The 18,924-nt window shown below is 39.0% G+C and overlaps 2 protein-coding genes across 2 annotated transcripts; both read left to right on the top strand.

Annotated features, from left to right (window-relative positions):
* Positions 1-3,256: 3,256 nt before the first annotated feature.
* LOC308521841 (amine sulfotransferase-like) lies at positions 3,257-14,510 on the top strand (the record flags this gene model as incomplete). Its single annotated transcript, XM_081094955.1, has 6 exons — positions 3,257-3,398; positions 5,228-5,436; positions 7,370-7,496; positions 8,307-8,401; positions 11,043-11,229; positions 14,389-14,510. The coding sequence occupies 6 exons, from the start codon at positions 3,257-3,259 to the stop codon at positions 14,508-14,510; spliced, it is 882 nt and encodes a 293-aa protein (XP_080951081.1).
* A 3,734-nt stretch (positions 14,511-18,244) lies between these two features.
* Positions 18,245-18,682, top strand: LOC308521784 (transmembrane protein 230-like; the record flags this gene model as incomplete). The annotated part of the gene is made up of 1 exon (XM_081094888.1): positions 18,245-18,682. One exon carries the CDS (start codon positions 18,245-18,247, stop codon positions 18,680-18,682), a length of 438 nt encoding a protein of 145 aa, XP_080951014.1.
* Between the last annotated feature and the right edge of the window lie 242 nt (positions 18,683-18,924).

Here is an 18,924-nt window from a genome sequence, read left to right as displayed (position 1 = left end):
TTTCTGTTCCAGAAAAAAAAAAGTACATTTATTGGAAAATTTCCTATTTCTATAATAATAAAAATATGAAATACTAAGAAACTGTATTAGTAAAGTGATTGAAGGCATGGGCTCTGTGGCCAAATAGTCTGGCATCAAATCCTGCCAGGTCTGCCAGCTGGGCAACCTTGCACCTCCTTTACCTTATTTTCCTTGGTTCTATGTTTGGAATCATGATAATACCTCCCTCATGGGGTTTTAGGAAAAGCTGTTTAACCTTTTAATATCTTAGTTTCCTCCTCTTTAAAACAGTGATAAAACCTCTAGAAATGTTTGGTTGCTATTAAGAGTAAATTTTTAAAAATAAATCTTTATTGTTCAGATTATTACAGTTGTTCCTCTTTGTCCCCCCCATAGCCCCCCTCCACCTGGTTCCCACCCCATCCCCTGCCCTTACCCCCCCCCCCCCCGCACTGTCCTCATCCATTGGTGTACGATTTTTGTCTAGTCTCTTCCCTCACCCCCCACACCCACGTTCCCCTCTAGAATTGTCAGTCCACTCCATTTCTATGCCCCTGATTCTATTCTATTCACCAGTTTATTCTGTTCATCAGATATTTTATTCACTTGATTTTTAGATTCACTTGTTGTTAGATATGTATTTGTTGTCACTTTATTGTTCATAATTTTAATCTTTATCTTTTTCTTCCTCTTTCTCTTCTTAAAGAATACCGTTCAGCATTTCATATAATACTGGGTTGGCGATGATGAACTCCTTTAGCTTTTTCTTATCTGTGAAGCTCTTTATCTGACCTTCAATTCTATTTTTTTAAAATATATTTTATTGATTTTTTACAGAGAGGAAGAGAGAGGGATAGAGAGTTAGAAACACCAATCAGCTGCCTCCTGCACACCCACTACTGGGGATGTGCCCGCAACCAAGGCACATGCCCTTGACTGGAATCGAACCTGGGACCTTTCAGTCCGCAAGCTGATGCTCTATCCACTGAGCCAAACTGGTTAGGGTTGACCTTCAATTCTAAATGATAGCTTTGCTGGGTAGAGTAATCTTGGTTGTAGGTTCTTGCTATTCATCACTTTGAATATTTCTTGCCACTCCCTTCTGGCCTGCATAGTTTCTGTTGAGAAATCAGCTGACAGTTGTATGGGTACTCCCTTGTAGGTAATTAACTGTTTTTCTCTTGCTGCTTTTAATATTCTCTCTTTGTCTTTTGCCCTTGGCATTTTAATTATGATGTGTCTTGGTGTGGTCCTCTTTGGATTCCTTTTGTTTGGGGTTCGCTGTGCTTCCTGGACTTGTAAGTCTATTTCTTTCACCAGGTAGGGGAAGTTTTCTGTCATTATTTCTTCAAATAGGTTTTCAATATCTTGCTCTCTCTCTTCTTCTGGCACCCCTTTAATTCGGATTGTTGGTATGCTTGAAGTTGTCCCTGCACCTCCTACCAGACTCAATGCACTTCATATTTTTGTATTCTTTTTTCCTTTTGCTTTTCTGGTTGGGTGTTTTTTGCTTCTTCGTATTTCAAATCTTTGACTTGATTTTTGGGATCCTCTAGTCTGCTGTTGGATCTCTGTATATTATTCTTTATTTCAGTCAGTGTATGCTTAATTTCTAATTGGTCCTTTTTCATGTCCTTGAGGGTCTCACTATATTTCTCAGAGGTTTCTAGAAGATTCTTGAGTAACCTTATAACTGTGGTTTTGAACTCTATATCCAGTAGTTTGCTTTCCTCCATTTCTTTCATTTGTGACCTGTTTCTTTGTCTCCGCATTTTGGCTGCTTCCCTGTGTTGATAGAGTCCCTTTGTGTACTAGGTGTCCTAATGGGCCCAGTGGCTCAGCCTCCCTAATTACCTAAGGTGGACATTCTTGGTGCACCCCTTTGTGAGCTGTGTGCACAGTCTTGTTGTAGTTAAGCCTTGATTGCTGTTGGTGTCACTGGGAGTAATTGACCTCCAGGACAATAGTCTGTGAGGGCCAGTTTTGTCTACAATGGGAGAACTTCTTTGCTGGAGACACCTTTATGGGGCAGGACTTGCTTCAGTGGGGCTTTGGCGCTCACTGAGTCTGCCCAGGTTTTTAGGCGGAGAAACACCAGGCCATTCATATGCAAAAGCCTTTGTGCACAGCCTGGGTGGGGTTGTAAATTGGGTGGGGCATGGTCTCAGGAAATCACCAGGGCAGAGCAAATCGCAATGGCTGCCATTTGGCACACTGCTCTGCCTCTGAGAGGTCCTGGGGTCTGTGTCCCGCTGCCCCGTGCAGGAACAATGACCACTGCAAGCACCTTTGCAAGAAAGCTGCCCTCACATTCCAACCCGATGACAGACAATCCAGTCTCTCTCCATATGAGGCTGGGTCCCCAAATTCTCACCCAGAACTGGAGTTCAGAGCAGCGGGGAGCTTGTATCTCCCTCCCGATTGAAAAAGACAACAGTGTACCCAGCTGCCAGCCCCTTTCTCATGTGCCTCCATACTTCCACTCATCCACATCTCTGCACCTCCTACCAGACTCAAAGCACTTTTCTCTTTCCTTCTAGTTGTAGAATTTCTACTCAAGCAGCCTTCCCATGGTTCTGGATGATATTTGGTTTGTCTTTTAGTTGTACTTTTAATGTGGTTGTGCGCAGTATCAAATTCAGGTGTTTACCTATGCCACCATCTTGGTTGTCCCCAAGAGTAAATTTTTATATATGCACTAGAGGCCTGGTGCACAGATTCGTGCACTGCGGGGCGGGGAGGTAGGGCCCTCAGACCGGCCTGCACCCTCTTCCAGTCCGGGACCTGTTGAGGATGTCCACCTGCAAGGGGTATCAGGTCTAAGATGGCAGTCAGACATCCCTCTCACAGTCCCGAGCTCTCACAGTCTGGCATCCCTCACTTCGTACCACCCACCTGCAGTGGAGGCAGGAGAGGCTCCCACCACTGCTGCTGCCTTTGCCAGCCATGAATCCACTTCTTGCTGAGCAGCACTCCCACTGTGGGAGCAGACTGACCCACAGGGTCAATTCCTGCATTGAGCATCTGCCCTCTGCTGGTCAGTGTGCATCATAGTGACTGGTCATTCTGCCATTCAGTCTATTTGCACATTAGGATTTTATTATATAGGATGCTGTTTAGTATGGCATGGGTTGAGACACATGACATTTAAAAGGTGCTTGGCATATATTGAACACTCAGTAAGTGTTAGTACATAATATAAAATACTAAGAAATTGAAAAGAATTTTATTTGTTTTTACTTGTAGGTGAATAAGTATGGACAACAAAGACACATATTTGCTGAACTTTAAAGACTATAATTTTGAATCTCCTTTAGTTGATGCTGACTTTCTAGAAAATCTAGATGACTTTGAAATTAGAGATGATGATGTCTTCATAATTACGTATCCAAAATCTGGTAAGTTTGAGGAGTGGACTACCTGCTATCAGCTTTCACTCTGGTTTGGTAATGCATGTGTACAAATGAGCCCTTTTCCAGACATTAACAGTAGCCCAGCCTACATTTAGAGCACCATTTAAGATTTTTAATAAAGTTAAATAAATCTCAAAGTGTTACTATATAAGGTCATTTAAAATGCATATATTGTCATCTTTTAAGGCACCTCGGAAGAAACCAAATATTGAGCCAAAGCAGATATTAGGGCCATGCTTAGCTGTTGGCTTTCTCTGAGAATGGAAAAAAATATATTTAAAAAACCCAGCAGGCTTTTGGTTAGAAGCATCTCTCAGTCAGAACTAATTCCTAATATGCTTTTCAATTACTCTAATTGCTTTTATTTCCCTATAATAATGAAATAGTTTTGAACTAAAGTAAATTGTCCTCAAATCATACATTCCCCTTAAAAGCTTATTTTTTATATGTGCTTTTTAGAACACAGGGTGATTGGAGTTCTTGAATCAATGTTGTACAAGTGGTTAATATTGCTCAAAGATACATTGGAGTCAAAGTCAATACAAAAAAAGTCGTTCCTGATTTTCCTGAAAGTGCTCCAGTCCCTCCATTTACCATTGACTTAGAAATTCAGGACCCTGTTTACTTTCCCCAAATTATTAATACAATGCCTTTTCCCTGGATGTTTCTACTCTGCAAAATGTGTCAGCACATTTGATATAAGGTGTTTTTTTGTTTTCCTCCCTTAGATGTTGGTAGTGCCTCAGATTGCTTAGTTTTAGGTTAAGCAGCCCATAAGAATTTTTCCTTTACCCTTAATCCAGCCTAAGTATTTGGCACACCACACACCAGTCCTTAGGCCAACCTGCTGAGTTCTTACTCATCTTAGAGGGGAGATGAGTGACTCTCCAGGATTCACCATAAATTTTATCAAACCTACTGTATCTAATTAAATCTACTCAATTGAGTAGCAGTGATTGCAAGATTATTGACACCTTACATTCTTTTAGAACATTGATTATATATTCATGAACATAGGTGCAAAAATCCTAAACCAAATAAATATAAGCAAAAACAAATCTAGCAATGCCAAAAAAACAAACAAAAAAAAATACCACTGTGACCAAGGTGGCTTTATTTCAAGATTGGTTTGAACATATATGAATGCAGTTCATCCACATTACTAGAGCATAGAAGAAAGCCTGAATTATCATCTCAACAGGTACAGAACAAGCATTTAATAGAATTCAGCATACATTCCTAAGGGAGACTATTAGCAAACTAGGGAGAAAGTCGACTTCTTTAACCTGATGAATAGACTCTGCCAAAAACTATCACAAACATCAAATGCACTAGTGTAACTTTTAAAATCAAGTATGAGACAAGAATGCCCATCAGTACTTTCATTTAGCACTGTATTGGGAGACCTAAAAAGAAAAGTTGAAAGGGGTCTTGAGCTCTTAAACTGTCTCTATTTCCAAAAGGTAAAGCTTTAAGAAAGACTAAGGAAGGAGAAACAGAGACAGCCACAGAAAATCACATGAACAGAACTTACATGAATCACAGGGAACAAAAGAGCTGAAGGATTGATTTAAATCACGACTGTCACAACTCTTTTTGAGTAAAAAGGGAACTTAGAACACCTAATTTTATCTTTGCTAATTTTAATGTAAAAGACATAGAAAAAAAAAAGTTGGGCACATTTCCTTGGCATATTTGGAGTGGTTAAAAAGAAAGAAAAAGCTCTAAATAGTTTTGAGATAGATGGCATAATAATTTACATTGTTAATAAAACATTAATTCCGGGTTGGAAATGAAATTATTTATTTTTACAGGTACCATCTGGACTCAGCAGATACTCAGCTTGATTTATTTTGAGGGTCATCGTAACAGAACTGAAGACTTGGCAACGCTTGATAGAATCCCCTTCTTGGAATACAATATACGCAAAACAGACTTTCTCAGCAGACCATCTCCTCGCCTCTTCTGTTCCCACCTCCCGTATTATTTAGTACCAAAAGGTCTCAAGAGCAAAAAAGCTAAAGTAAGTCATATAAATAGCTTATGAACCTTTGGCACAAACAAAAATTATTTCTTCAAATATTTTTTCCCAGCCCCACTCATCCATAGTCTTTCAAATGTGATTATTGTAATCTTTGATACTGTTTTACACATTATCAAGCTTAATATCTGCTGAGTCCATATGGTACCTGTAAAAATAATTTTATTTCCAACCCTTAATTAACATTTTATTAACAATGTCAATAATTATGCCATCTATCTCAAAACTATTTGCAGCTTTTTCTTTCTTTTTAACCACTCCAAATATGCCAAGGAAATGTGCCCAACTTTTTTTTCTATGTGTTTTACATTAAAATTAGCAAAGATAAATATATATGGAATTATAAGTATATACGTAAATTGGGTCATCCCACACATTGCTTGTAGTGTGATTGTATAGTAAGCAGCAACATTTCTTTGATGACAGCACATAAAATTCTATTCTTTTTAATGGTCTAGTAGAATTTATTCTATTGCTCTACAATGTTTAGTGTATTGATGGATAGGTAAGTTGCAGGAAATGTATATATTACATCGCAATACACATTCTTTTTTCTTTTTTTTAATCCTCACCCAAGGATATTTTTCCATTAATTTTTGGGAGAGTAGAAGAGAGAGGGAAGATAGAGAGAAATATCGATGTGAGAGAAACACATTGATTGGTTGCCTCCTGCATGAGCCCCAACCAGCATCCAGCCCAGGAGGAGCCTGCAACCTAGGTACCTGCCCTTGACCAGAATCAAACCTGGGACCCTTCGGTCCACAGTCTCATGCTCTATCCACTGAGCCAAACAGGTTAGGGCCAAACTTTTTAGTTTTTATATAAATTATAAAATGATATCTCAAACTAATCTGAGTTTACATCTTCCTAATCAATAATGAGATTAAGCACTTTTTGATATGTTTATTGGCCATAATAATTTCTTATTCTGTGGAATTATTATAATTTTCGTCCAATTTTTAAATTTCATGTCTCTTTCTTATTGATTTCTTTTATATACAGTCTGGATAATAATAAATTATTGGTTATATGTGTTGCTTTTCTCATCCTTTGTTGCTTTTTGTAACTTCATGTTATATATTTTGATTAATAGCATTCTTTAAAACTTAATATAATTTAATTGATTAATTTTTATTTTAACAGAAATAAATTTTTTTAAAGAAATCTTTTCCTTTTCTAGACCAGAAATATATTCTTTATTTTTAAGATGTCAAATGTTGCTTTCATATTTAAATCCTTATTCCATTTGTAAATGATTTTTTTTTTTTGGTCTGGTGTGAGGTATGAAGTAGAATTCCAGTTTTATACTATAAGGATAATTATTTGTTTCAACATCACCTGTTAAGTAGTTTTTCCTTTTTGAAATGCTCTCAAATGCTATCTGGGCTTTTTATCAAATGTCTCTTAACGCTAACAGAGGGTACATTAAAACAGTGTCTATATTTTCTTTTTTAAAATATTTTATTGATTTTTTATAGAGAGAAAGGGAAAGGGATAGAGAGTTAGGAACATTGATGAGAGAGAAACATCGATCAGCTGCCTCCTGCACACTCCCTACTGGGGATGTGCCCACAACCAAGGAACATGCCCTTGACTGGAATCAAATCTGGGACTCTTCAGTCTGCAGGCTGACACTATCTCCAATGAGCAGAACCAGTTAGGGCTGAAAGAGTTTCTATGCAGGGTAATTTGTAATATTAACCAACCTTACAAATGAATAATTGTACTTTTAGAAATAAAAGGTAAAACCTATTTAGGTATAAACTAAATTTCCATGAGTAATAAGCTGGATGAAACAACTTATTATGCATTCATATAGTGACATACGTTGGTGTGAATAAACAATGACAAAAACAAAAACAACCTGTATGGACAACCAAGAATTGTTAAAATTGTTTTACTATACCTCCTGCAGATTATTTACGTCTACAGAAACCCCAAGGATGTTATGACTTCATTCTTTCACTTTTCAAATATGGTGGTCCCACTTGAAGCTGCGAAAGATATGGAACATTTCATGAAAAGGTTTCTAGATGGAAATGGTAACTATGAATTTATGCATTCAACTTGTTTATGAGGCCATGTTGCCATTTAGCCAAATTCTCAACCTTGGGGAACACATTTTAAGGAAAGAAAGAAGAGTAATGATAGAAGCTGGATGCACATAAGTGGTTACTGCTCTATTAATTTAATTTGCCACCCAATGGCCTTTCTATTCTCACCAGGACCACTTTGGGGATTGCTATGATTGCAAAGGCATATTGTTTAAGAAACTGTCTGGCCAGATCGTAAGAGAACCACAATGGTGTACCCATTCAAAGTGTATGTAGTGTTTGTGTTCTGTCATGGACTTATGGTAGGCTTTATATGGCAGCGGGGCAATATTCATCTCAACACTGAGGAGGATAGGTTGATGGGAGAGGCTTGTGGAATGTGGAACTGGGGCTCTCACTTATTTAGAAGATTAGATTCAGGTTCTGTCTTATAGATATCTGAAGTTGCTATCCAGACATCTTAAAATAGATAATAAAAGGAGAAATAAAGACAGATTTTCAGGTGGAAGAAGTAAGAAAGTAAGGAGCTTCCCTGAAATCTTCACAATGAATTGTTTGGGCTTCTTATTTTCTCCTTTGCTGCTTTCCCTACATGCATAGGAGAGGCAGATTTCCATTAAAATCATGAAATTGTTTCCCAAAGCACCATTTTTACCAGGTAATATAGATGTCCAGTGGTGGGGGCTTTACTTTCCTTCCAGGGGATTCCAGAACAGAAAAGAAAGACTCAGGCTTGCTGTTTGTTGAGTGCAGCATCTTTACCTTGTCACTTACTAATTCCCCCCCCCCCCCCCCCAGTGGTAGGAAGCCGTTGGTTTGATCACGTCAGAGGCTGGTATGAGCACAGACATGACTTCAGTATTCTGTTTATGATGTATGAGGAAATGAAAAAGGTAAGAGGCAAAGGTTATTTTAAAAAATTAATTCTTTGAAACCCTTTTTTATTTTGGGTTTAATGAACCACATTTTCCCAGTTTTCTTGGAACCTAAATACTTCTCATGCTTTTTCAGGGGTTTCTCATTTCCTGCCCATCCCTCAATTATTGGTTTCCTCAGGGCTCTCTTCCCACTGTACAGTCATCTTATGTGGTTCCTTTTCATGCACCCATCTGTGTCTCTAAGGGCAAACTCACATGACTAGTGATTGAAAAAAGAGAAAAGGCATTTCGAAAGAGTGGGGCCAGTCCTGGCCCGTGTGACTAGTTGATTGTCATCCTATGCACTGAAGCGTTGCTGGTTCGATCCCCAGGCAGGGCCTGGGTTTCACGCTTGATCCCTGGTAGGAGGCACGGTGTTTCTCTCCCTCTCTGTTCCTCTCTCTAAAAAAAAAAAAAAAAAAAAAAATATTACACAAACAAACAATAAGCAAAAACAACCCTGGGGTGTGAAGGCACTAAGATTTGGACAATTAGTCAGAGGTAATTGTGTGCCCAGTTATGCAAGTTCTTTGTGTTTTGTTGTTGTTTTTATTAAAGAGAATCTTGAAATGTAGCTTTCATGTGAAATCACATAATATTTACAAGTTGGCATCCAATGAAACTGTCTTTATACATTGTGTAAACCCAACCAAACACATTTGAAGTTGACTGTTTTGTGATCACTGGTTGATATGTTGACTCACTGCTACAACTCTTACTTGCTCACTAATTCAAAATTTTAAAATGCCTATTATGTGACAGACGCTAAATCATAAGACAAAGACAATTGAACCCTTTATTTATAGAATTTATAATCCAACAGGGAAGATAAGTATTCACTAAGTAGGTATATATACTTCAAAGCTCTGAAAACTGTTATCAAGGAAAAGTGCAGGTATGATAAGATAGTACATGAAATATACTGATCTGGTATAGGTAATAGGCAAGTATTTCTGGAAAAGTAACATGACAACTTCAAGCGAATAGATATGAGTTGGCAGAGTAGTAAAAGAGAAGTCCAAGCCAAAAAGAGAGAACATGCAAATTATCTGAAGCTGTCAGGTGCATGATATCTTGGAAAGAAGAAGTTAATGAGCAAGGTGGAGGGATTAAAAGATTAAGATAGAGCGGTGTATACAGTAGGAGCCAGACCATGCAAGGTCTGTAGACTTTGTTAGTGATAGTAGTTTCTTCATCTTAAAAGCAATAATGAGCCCTTTAACAGTTATTTGAGTAATAGTATATGATAGAATTAGTATCTTAAGAATGTAATTCCCTCTAATGGGTTTAAAAGTGATACTAGTAAATATAGGCAAACTAGTTAGAGACCAGTTTGGTAAACCACTGTTCATTTTTAGTGTAAATAAATGCAAATGATTTGGGGATGTTGGTTTGGTATACTACAACTTTGCTGAGTTTGTTAATAGTTCTAACAGGGTTTTTGTTGTTAGTTTGTTTTTGTAGATCTTTAGTGTTTTCTATGTATATAATCATGTTGTATGTGAACACATAATTTTACGTCTTTCTTTAAATTTGGATGCCTTTTTCTTGTCTATTTACTATGGCTAGGACTTCCAGTATTAGGCTGAATATAAATGGTGGGAATTGGCTTCCTTGCCTTGTTCCTGATCTTTTGTTGTTGTAGTTGTTAATCCTCACCAGAAGATATTTTCCTATTGATTTTTAGGGAGAGTAAAGACAGAGAAAGGGAAAGACAGAGAGAAATATTGATGTGAGAGAAACACATTGATTATTTGCCTACTGCACGTGCCCTGACCAGGGCCCGGGTTTGGGAGGAGTCTATAATCATAGTACACGCCCTTGACTGAAATCAAACCCTGGACCCTTCAGTCTGTAGGCAGAGGCTCTATTCACTGAGCCAAACCAACTAGGGCTGTTCATCTTTGCATTCAAGGAGTAAATCCCACTTGTTCATAGCATATAGTCCTTTTAATGCATTACTGAATTTGTTTTGGTAGTAATTTCTTGAGGATTTTCGTATCTTATCTTTCATAAGTGATATTGGTTTTTCGTTTTCTTTTCCTGTCGTGTTCTCATTTGGCTTTGGTATCAGGGTAATGCTGGTCTTATAGAATGAGTTTGGAAGTATTTCCTCCCTTTGATTTTTTTGAAGAGTTTGAGGATTGATGTTAATTCTTCTTTAATTTGTGTTTGGTAGAAATAACCAATAAAGCCACCAAACTTGGACTTTCCTTTTTTGTAGCCATTGCATTTAATTACTTGTTTAACTCTTTCCTTCATGAAATTGTAAACTCTTAACAAGCACAGATAGCACGTTATTGTTCTCTTAAACTTCTCCAGCACCTATCACAGTTTCTGAAACCTAACACATTCCTAAAAGTGCTAGTTGAATGAATGAATGAGTGAATGAAGGTAAGCTGTCCTTGTTAAATCAAACAGTAGAAAGTTCTAACAAAGCTGACAACCAGAGCACTCATCTTCATAGAAGGAATAGGAAAGTAATATATCTTTGTCAAACTTTAGACTTACAATAAGTCAAATCTCCTCAGTTTTCCAAAATGTGGTAAAGGTGTTGTGATGTAACTCGTGCATTCTTTGTAAGCTGAATAGTTTCTCATACTCACAATTCTTTCAGGATCTCAGAAGTTCTGTGCTTAAAATCAGCCGTTTTCTTGAGAAAGAACTGAGTGAAGAGGATGTGGAAGCTATTGTGAAACAGGCTACATTTCAGAACATGAAGTCTGATCCAAGAGCAAATTATGATGAAATTCTAAAATATGAAATTGGGAAAAGAACAGATGAAGGACATTTTCTTCGCAAAGGTGATGCTCAGGGGTTTTTAGAAGCAGAAGTGTTGAGAGTTCCATGATTGCTTGGTCCCTACACTAATTAAGGGGTGTTTTTACCGTGTCTTTCTAAGTACAGTAATGTCATTTGGAACCTGGAGAGAATCAAAGATCTTAACTGCCAATGGCCCTGAAAAGTATCCCAGGAAAGTACACAATTTTTTAGTACATAGTCTAACACTTGAACCTAATTAATCAATATTGCATTCCTTCCTTTTAGTCTACGTGTCCCTACTCTTTAAAATTGGTTAGTAATTCTTACCCAAAGGTGATGCATATGTGTGATCAGGACAGTTCCAATTATTGTTTTGCTTTATTTCTCCTAGAACATTCTAGAAGTAAACCCAACATGTATTTTGTTGTGGAGGAGGGAGTTTGAGTTACAGTTATTTCCTCATGTGTCATATTTCTTCAATGTAAAAAGTAGATTAATACTTCATGAAACCAATATGCTATGAATTCAAGTATTCAATAACAACATGCAATTAATTTTTATTGTGCTTCTATGACATGCTAGGAATTAAGAATGAATATATTTTCCCCCTGATACTTAATTTCAATTAAAAAATTTTTTGATCTTTTAGTGTACATTTTTCTAGAACATAATTTGTATTTTTATTCATATTTTATTTACTAATTTATCCATAACTTAGCATTTTGATGAGAGATATTTATTCTTAGGTAATGAAAATCTTTTTGAAATTGCTCTTGATATTGCTATTTTTTTTACGAAGTGTTTCTTTTTTGTCCCATTTATTATCAGCTTTTAAGTATCATTGCTTAACTAGACCAAATACAGAGTAATTCTCATGCCCATAAATATCTTGCCAATTGTTCCAAATGCCAATGGTAATCCTATATAATAAAGGGTAATATGCAAATTGACCCTAACAGCAGAACGACTGGGAATGACTGGTCACTATGACACATACTGACCACCAGGGGCAGATGCTCAATGCAGGAGCTGTCCCCTGGCGGTTTGTGTGCTCTCACAGGGGGAGCTCTGCTCAGCCACAAGCCAGGCTGACGGCTGCCATTACAGGGGTAGTGGCGGGAGCCTCTCCCGCCTCCTCAGCAGCACTAAGGATGTCTGACTGCAGCTTAGGCCTGCTCCCTGCTGGCAAGTGGACATCCCCCAAGGGCTCCCGGGTTGCCAGAGGGATGTATGACTACCAGCTTAGGCCCAATACCCCAGGGAGCGGGCCTAAGCCAGCACGTGGACATCCTTCAAGGGGTCCCAGACTGCAAGAAGGCTCAGGCTGGGCTGAGGGACTCCCCCCCACCCCCCGAGTGCGCAAATTTTTGTGCACCGGGCCTCTAGTCCTATATAATAAAAGGGTAATATGCAAATTGACCCTAATGGCAGAATAACAGGTGGCTATGACATGCACTAACCATGAGAAGGCAAACGCGCAATGCAGGAGATGGGTCTTGGTGGTCAGTGTGCTCCCACAGGGGGAGCTCTGCTCAGCCACAAGCCAAGCCTCTCCCACCTTCTCGGCAGCACTAAGAATGTCTGACTGATGGTTTAGGCCCACTGCCATCAGTTGGACATCCCCCAAGGGCTCTCTGGCTGCCAGAGGAATGTCTGACTGCCAACTTAGGCTGGACCCCCCAGGGAGCAGGCCTAAGCTGGCAGGTGAACATCCCCTCAGGAGTCCTGGACTGCAAGAGGACACAGGCCATTCTGAGAGACCCCCCACCCCTGCCAAGTGCACAAAATTTCATGCACTGGTCCTCTAGCGTTTAAATAAGAAAATTTGATAGTTGAAGATGCCAAATAATCTTCATTTAAAAATTGGTTTAATGACAGTTTCTAAGTTCCATCAAGTAAAACTGAAGCAATGAGAGCTCTGAACAACCTCTCTGACCTTGATTTCATTACTTGAAAATCTTTGGGTTGCATGTTTTTTAAAATTTTAAAGTATGTTTTTATTGATTTCAGAGAGGAAGGGAGATGGAGGGAGAGATAGAAACATCAATGATGAGAGAGAATCATTGGTTGGTTGCCTCCTGCACACTCCACACTGGAAATTGAGCCCGGAACCCGAGCATGTGACCAGACTGGGAATAAAACTGTGACCTCCTGGTTCACAGGTCAACACTCAACCACTGAGCTCTGCTGGCCAGGCTCTTTTCAATTTTATTTATTTTATCTTTAGCTTTTTATTTGTTAATTTTTATATATTAAATTATAGTTGAGATTCAAGATTATTTTATATTAGTTTCAGGTACACCGCATAGTGGTTAGACATTTATATAATTTATGAAGTGATCTTTCCAATAATTATAGTACCCACCTGGCATCAATCATAGTTATTATAATACTATTGACCATATTCTCTTTCTGTATTTTACATGCCATGACTATTTTGTAATTACCAGTTTGTACTTCTTAATCTCTTCAGTTCTTTCAATTTTAAAAAGGAAGAAATGTTGATATTGTGGAGTTGTGTTAAGAATTAATTTACATGATAGATATAGTTTGCCAACTATGGTGCCCAGCATTTTTTTTAATTTTTGTATATATATTTTCTCTTTATTTTATTCTTTCCCCATCCCCATTAATTCCTCTCATCTCATCTTCCACCTCTACCCACCTCTCTCCCTCGCACAATCACCACATTGTTGGCCATGTCCATGAGTTCTTTCTCTTTTTATTCCTCATTCTCTCTACCCTACACTACCAATAGTTACCCCATACCAGAGTTGTCTGTCTGCTCTCTATCTATGAATCTATCTATTTTGCTTGTTCATTCAGTTTGTTCATTAAATTCCACATATGAGTGAAATGATATGGTACTTGTATTTCTTTAGTACCTGGTATTTAGTAAAATATATGAAAAAATTCTAACCTAGTCCTCTATTTTACTTTTGTTATACCATCTCAATAAAGGTTATAATTTAATGGTAGTGGTTGGTGAGACCATAATAGCTAAGGATAGTGAACTTTAGAAGTGTTTTTCAGTTTGTTTCTTAGTTCATTCTGTATAAGGAAACATGAAGTATCAAACCCATGGAGAACTACCAGATATTTAGCGTGGCTTGAAGAGGAGATGAAAGTGGGTGGGAAGAAACTCTTGCCCTGATAGTGCCACTTACTCACCCAGGTGCCGATCATGTGCTTATTTCTAGGTACCATTGGAGACTGGAAACATCACTTGACAGTGGAGCAAAATGAAAGATTTGACAAAATATTCCAAAGGGATATGAAAGGTTTGCCTTTGAAGTTCATCTGGGATTTAAATGAGGAGTAAAATCAGTGTAAAAGAATTCTTAAAAAATCTAACTAGAGAGGCTATTTTAATATACGCATTAATTTGTGCTTCTTATGCAAATGTTAATTATAATACTTTATTAATAAAAAATGAGTAAACTGTGTTTAGATTAGTTGTCAGGAGATTGATAAACACTTTGAAATTTCAAAAATTAAAATGATTTAGGAGATAGTCTGCACTGATATCCTGTATTAAAACTGAAAAACAGGAAGCATGTAATAGGAATTATAAATGTTCTGAGTTTTCTGTAGTGTGTATTTTTTCTTTAAGTACAATTAAATTGAGTATCAGTGAAACATTAAAATTTATTTTATTATTGTAATTAAACATTAATTCTTTGATTTAAAATAATTGTGAATGTTGAAATAAAGAACTCTTATGAAAGCACATGGATCTATTTAATACTTTACCCGCTCACTAAATTTCTTTTAATATATTGATTTTGAGCCCTAACTGGTTTGGCTCAGTGGATAGAGCATTGGCCTGCAGACTGAAAGGTCCCAGGTTCAATTCTGGTCAAGGGCATGGACCCTGGTTGCTGGCACATCCCCAGTAGGAGGTATGCAGGAGGCAGCTGATTGATGTTTCTCTCTCATAGATGTTTCTAACTCTCTATCCCTTTCTGTAAAATATCAATAAAATATTTATTAATATATATATGTATGTATATTGATTTTGAGAGAGAGATAGAGACAGAGAGAGAGAAACATGGATATGTTATTCCACTTTTTTGTGCATTCATTTGTTGATTCTAGTATGTGCCATGATGGGGATCTAACCCACAACCTTGGTGTATTGGGATGATGTTTGAGAGATGTTAGGGAGAAGAGATTGCGCATTATAAAATACTGTGTTAATAATAGTAATATTATAATTTAAATTTAAATACTTGTAGGGAGACTTGTCTTGTTATATATTTACATTTTGTAATAAATTTAACCAACAAACACTGGGTTTACTAAAAGCAACTGGCTCACTGCTATGCTCTCTGTAGGTAAGAAAATTTTGAAGAAATACAGTTACTTCCGCAGAGAAGTTTATATTCTAGTCTGGATAGCAAGGTAATACCAAATACAAATGAATACATTTAAAAATTAGAACTTGCTGTTTGAATTTAAAATATACATTCCAGATGAGGTTAAATTGAATTAAGTAGCATAATGACTAAAGTAGGTGATAAATTTTAAGATGAATTGCACTCTACTAAGAAGTGTTAATGTAAAAAAACATTCAAACCTGTGAAGAATTTTTTGTGAGTTTATTTGAGTCAAACTGTGGACATTTGCCAGGAAGCAGAACCTCAACGAAGTGAGATCATGCTCCAGAGAATGGCGGGTTTTCTCTATTTTTATACATTGCAATCAAGGAGTGCTACATGAAGTTTGTTGGTGATAGATTAGAGAGGCGGGAGAAAGCAAAGCAGGGAAACCTCTGTGATTGGATGAAAAGTAAAATGATGGACACATACCTTGGTGGGTGCAGGAACAATGAACATGATAACAATGAAGGAATTGTGGTCTCTGTCCTGGAGCCCAGGCACATTAGGTTGTACCACAAGGGGTCCAGGAAAAAGGAAGTTTCAAGTTACCCAGACACTTCAAGGATATGCTATTATAGATGCAAAAAGACAGATAGGCTCAGTTAAGGTAAAGGTTGACCTTGTTAGTGAAGATACCGGCCTAGGACGTAATTACCCACCACAACTGCTTTTAGTTAAAGTTTAATTTCAGGCCATGCTTTGTGGTTACTTTAGGTCTCTGAGTTTGCAAGTCCGCCATGCAGGCCTTCCCTGAGCTTGTCAGGTCAGCATGTGGCCCCTTTAGTCCACAGAAGGAACAGGTTAGTAGGAAGTAATCACAGAAAAGGGAAAATCATACATTTGTTAGGTGAAGAACCTTGTGTTAGGTCGGAGAGCCCAGGATCAGTTACATACAGATGTGTGATGAAATAATGGACCCTCCCTGGAATTTCTAACAGGTCAGCATGCCAGACACAGATACAGGCTCCTCCCTGAAATCCATGCCGATCCCCACACAGATACTGACTCCTTCCTGAATACCCTGCCCACACCTGTGGCCAGAACTTCCTCAGCTGAATACCCTGATAACCCCCTTGGTGGGAGCTTCCTCAGCTCATGCCCTCACCCCTCATTAAACACCTGTCTGAAAAGAAACCCCCCTTCCCTGCTGGTGCGAATCCACTGGCCCTGTCTTTGGTGTTCCTGGGTTGCCCGGGGACGCAGATTAAAACCTTTCTTTTTCTTTATTTTCTGATTGACTCGGCTCTCATTATTTCTTACGGCGCCTCCTGAGCCACCTAACACCTTGAAGCAGAGGCTGTAGCTCAGGTCCAAACTCTAATAGGAGTTGAGAGAGAAGAATATAGAGATTTCCAATTCAGCCTCTCATTGAGTAGAAACCCCTTCTGCAATAGCCTGACATAAGACCACCTTGCTTCTGACAAGCCCTAGTTTTCCCAAGGGCACATCACCCCCAAAGGCATCCAGTTCAATGTCTAGGTAGTACAACTTGCAGGAGAGCTGTTATCTATACAATGAGCCCCAAATACTAGTAGGGATGAAATGCCTTGAAGTATCAGGGAGAGCAACTGCTATAAGCAAGGCAGCTTGCAGTAAGTAAGTATTCAGAGTCTTACACAGCGCATGTTACAATGCCCATTTTACAGAAGGAAGTAGTAAAATAGGAATTTTTAGGGGTGAAATAGGCAGGTTTGGGGAACTTTTAAAATTAAGGGGACCCATGAAAAAAACACAGGGCTACAGAGTTGCAAAAGTTTACATTTCCATCTGAGAGGGGAGTTGGAAGAGGCAGCAGTTACATTTCCATAAGACAAGGGAACTGGGAGTAGCAAAATGTCTAAATTTAAAAATAAAGGAGGAAGAAAGCCCAGAGGAAATACGAGAACAGTGAAGGGGGCGGGCCTCACAGTCCCAGGTGAGGTTTGACCTTTGAGCTCAGGAGTTACTATAGTAACCAAATCAAAGGGGAATACTGACCAATCAGAGGGGATATAGAGGCACAAAAAACCTGCAGCCTTTATAAACCATGGAAAAAGGAACTAGGTGGGACTTTTTCCCCCTCCCCATGTGACAGTCTCTGCTTGTTCTTCAATTTCCACCTTTGCTATACCATCTTCCCTCTGTGGTTTCATTCTTCCACTCTGATGGACAAAGAGCCCCAGGAAGCCATCGTGCCCAGGGGAACAGGGCCTGTTGCAGTCCCCAAACCCCCTACCAGAAGCAGAGCCAGGATTTCACTCAGGTTTGGTTCCCTTTGAGGCTGATCAGATTAGCTATGTGTGCTTCCTGTTAGACTAATGGAAGAGGAGATCACACAAGAATGAGATGTGATTATGAACTTTTAGAGGAAATGGAAATCCTGTGAAATTGAATGAAATCTAATAAATCTAATCTAATCTAATCTATTCCATCTAAATTTAACGATAAAAAGTCTGGGAGTTTACTAGAAGTGGCCTAAGAATGTAACAAATAGAACCAATATACCATCAAACCAAAGGATTGTAGCTTTGCATGATAAAAGAGGGATTCCATCAGAAACCAGCTGTCGCCCACCAGGAGTTAATTGGGGGGTTGCGGGGAGGAGTAGGTGAATGAGATGCTGAGACAATCCTCCGCGTGGTCCGAGGGCCCTTGCCGGGCGAGGGGCGCGGGGACCCAGACACCTCTGTGGGCTATGGTGCCCGCTTGTACCAACGTGCCTGCTGGGATCCCCAGGAGCAAAGTGAAATATTCAATGCTCTCCAGCACTGACGATGGACACATGAACCCTCAGAAGGACACTTTACCCGCCGAAGATGGCTGTAAACCCCAAAGATGTCCCGGAGTGGGGAGATCGCACTTACTGAAGTGTCAGGAAAGCCCCGCTCAGGTTCCCTACAAGGCCATTGCCTGCTTCGCGCTGCAGTTTCTGATCGGCGCTGTTCTCCTGATCACCGGCTGCCTCCTGCTGGCGGGCTACCTCAGCGAAGCAGGACCCAGCAGGGCCATTGCCATTCTCATCGTGGGCATCCTGGTGTTGCTGCCCGGGTTTTACCACCTGCTCATCGCTTGCAAAGCCCATCGAGGCTGCCCTGGCTACTCCTACCAAGACCTTCCGGACTGTGGCGACTAGCCCCACCGCAGCCTGGAGAGTGCGCAGGGGCTGAGCAGAGCTTGAAGGCATTTGGCAGAAGCTGTAGAAATCCATGTCCAAGGATTAAGGAATTCTGCTGTTTTGCAGCTCCTTACAAAACTATGGCCAGATTTTAAAAATGCCTACCCAGAATGTTAATTGCATCTATAATTAGACAAACAGGAAACCAGGGCGTGCTTTTTTTAAAAAATATATTTTATTGATTTTTTTTTTTACAGAGA

The sequence above is a fragment of the Myotis nattereri genome, assembly GCF_964212035.1.
Source record: "Myotis nattereri genome assembly, chromosome: 6".
NCBI classification, from domain to species: domain Eukaryota; kingdom Metazoa; phylum Chordata; class Mammalia; order Chiroptera; family Vespertilionidae; genus Myotis; species Myotis nattereri.
This window is presented reverse-complemented; position numbering and strand designations above follow the sequence as displayed.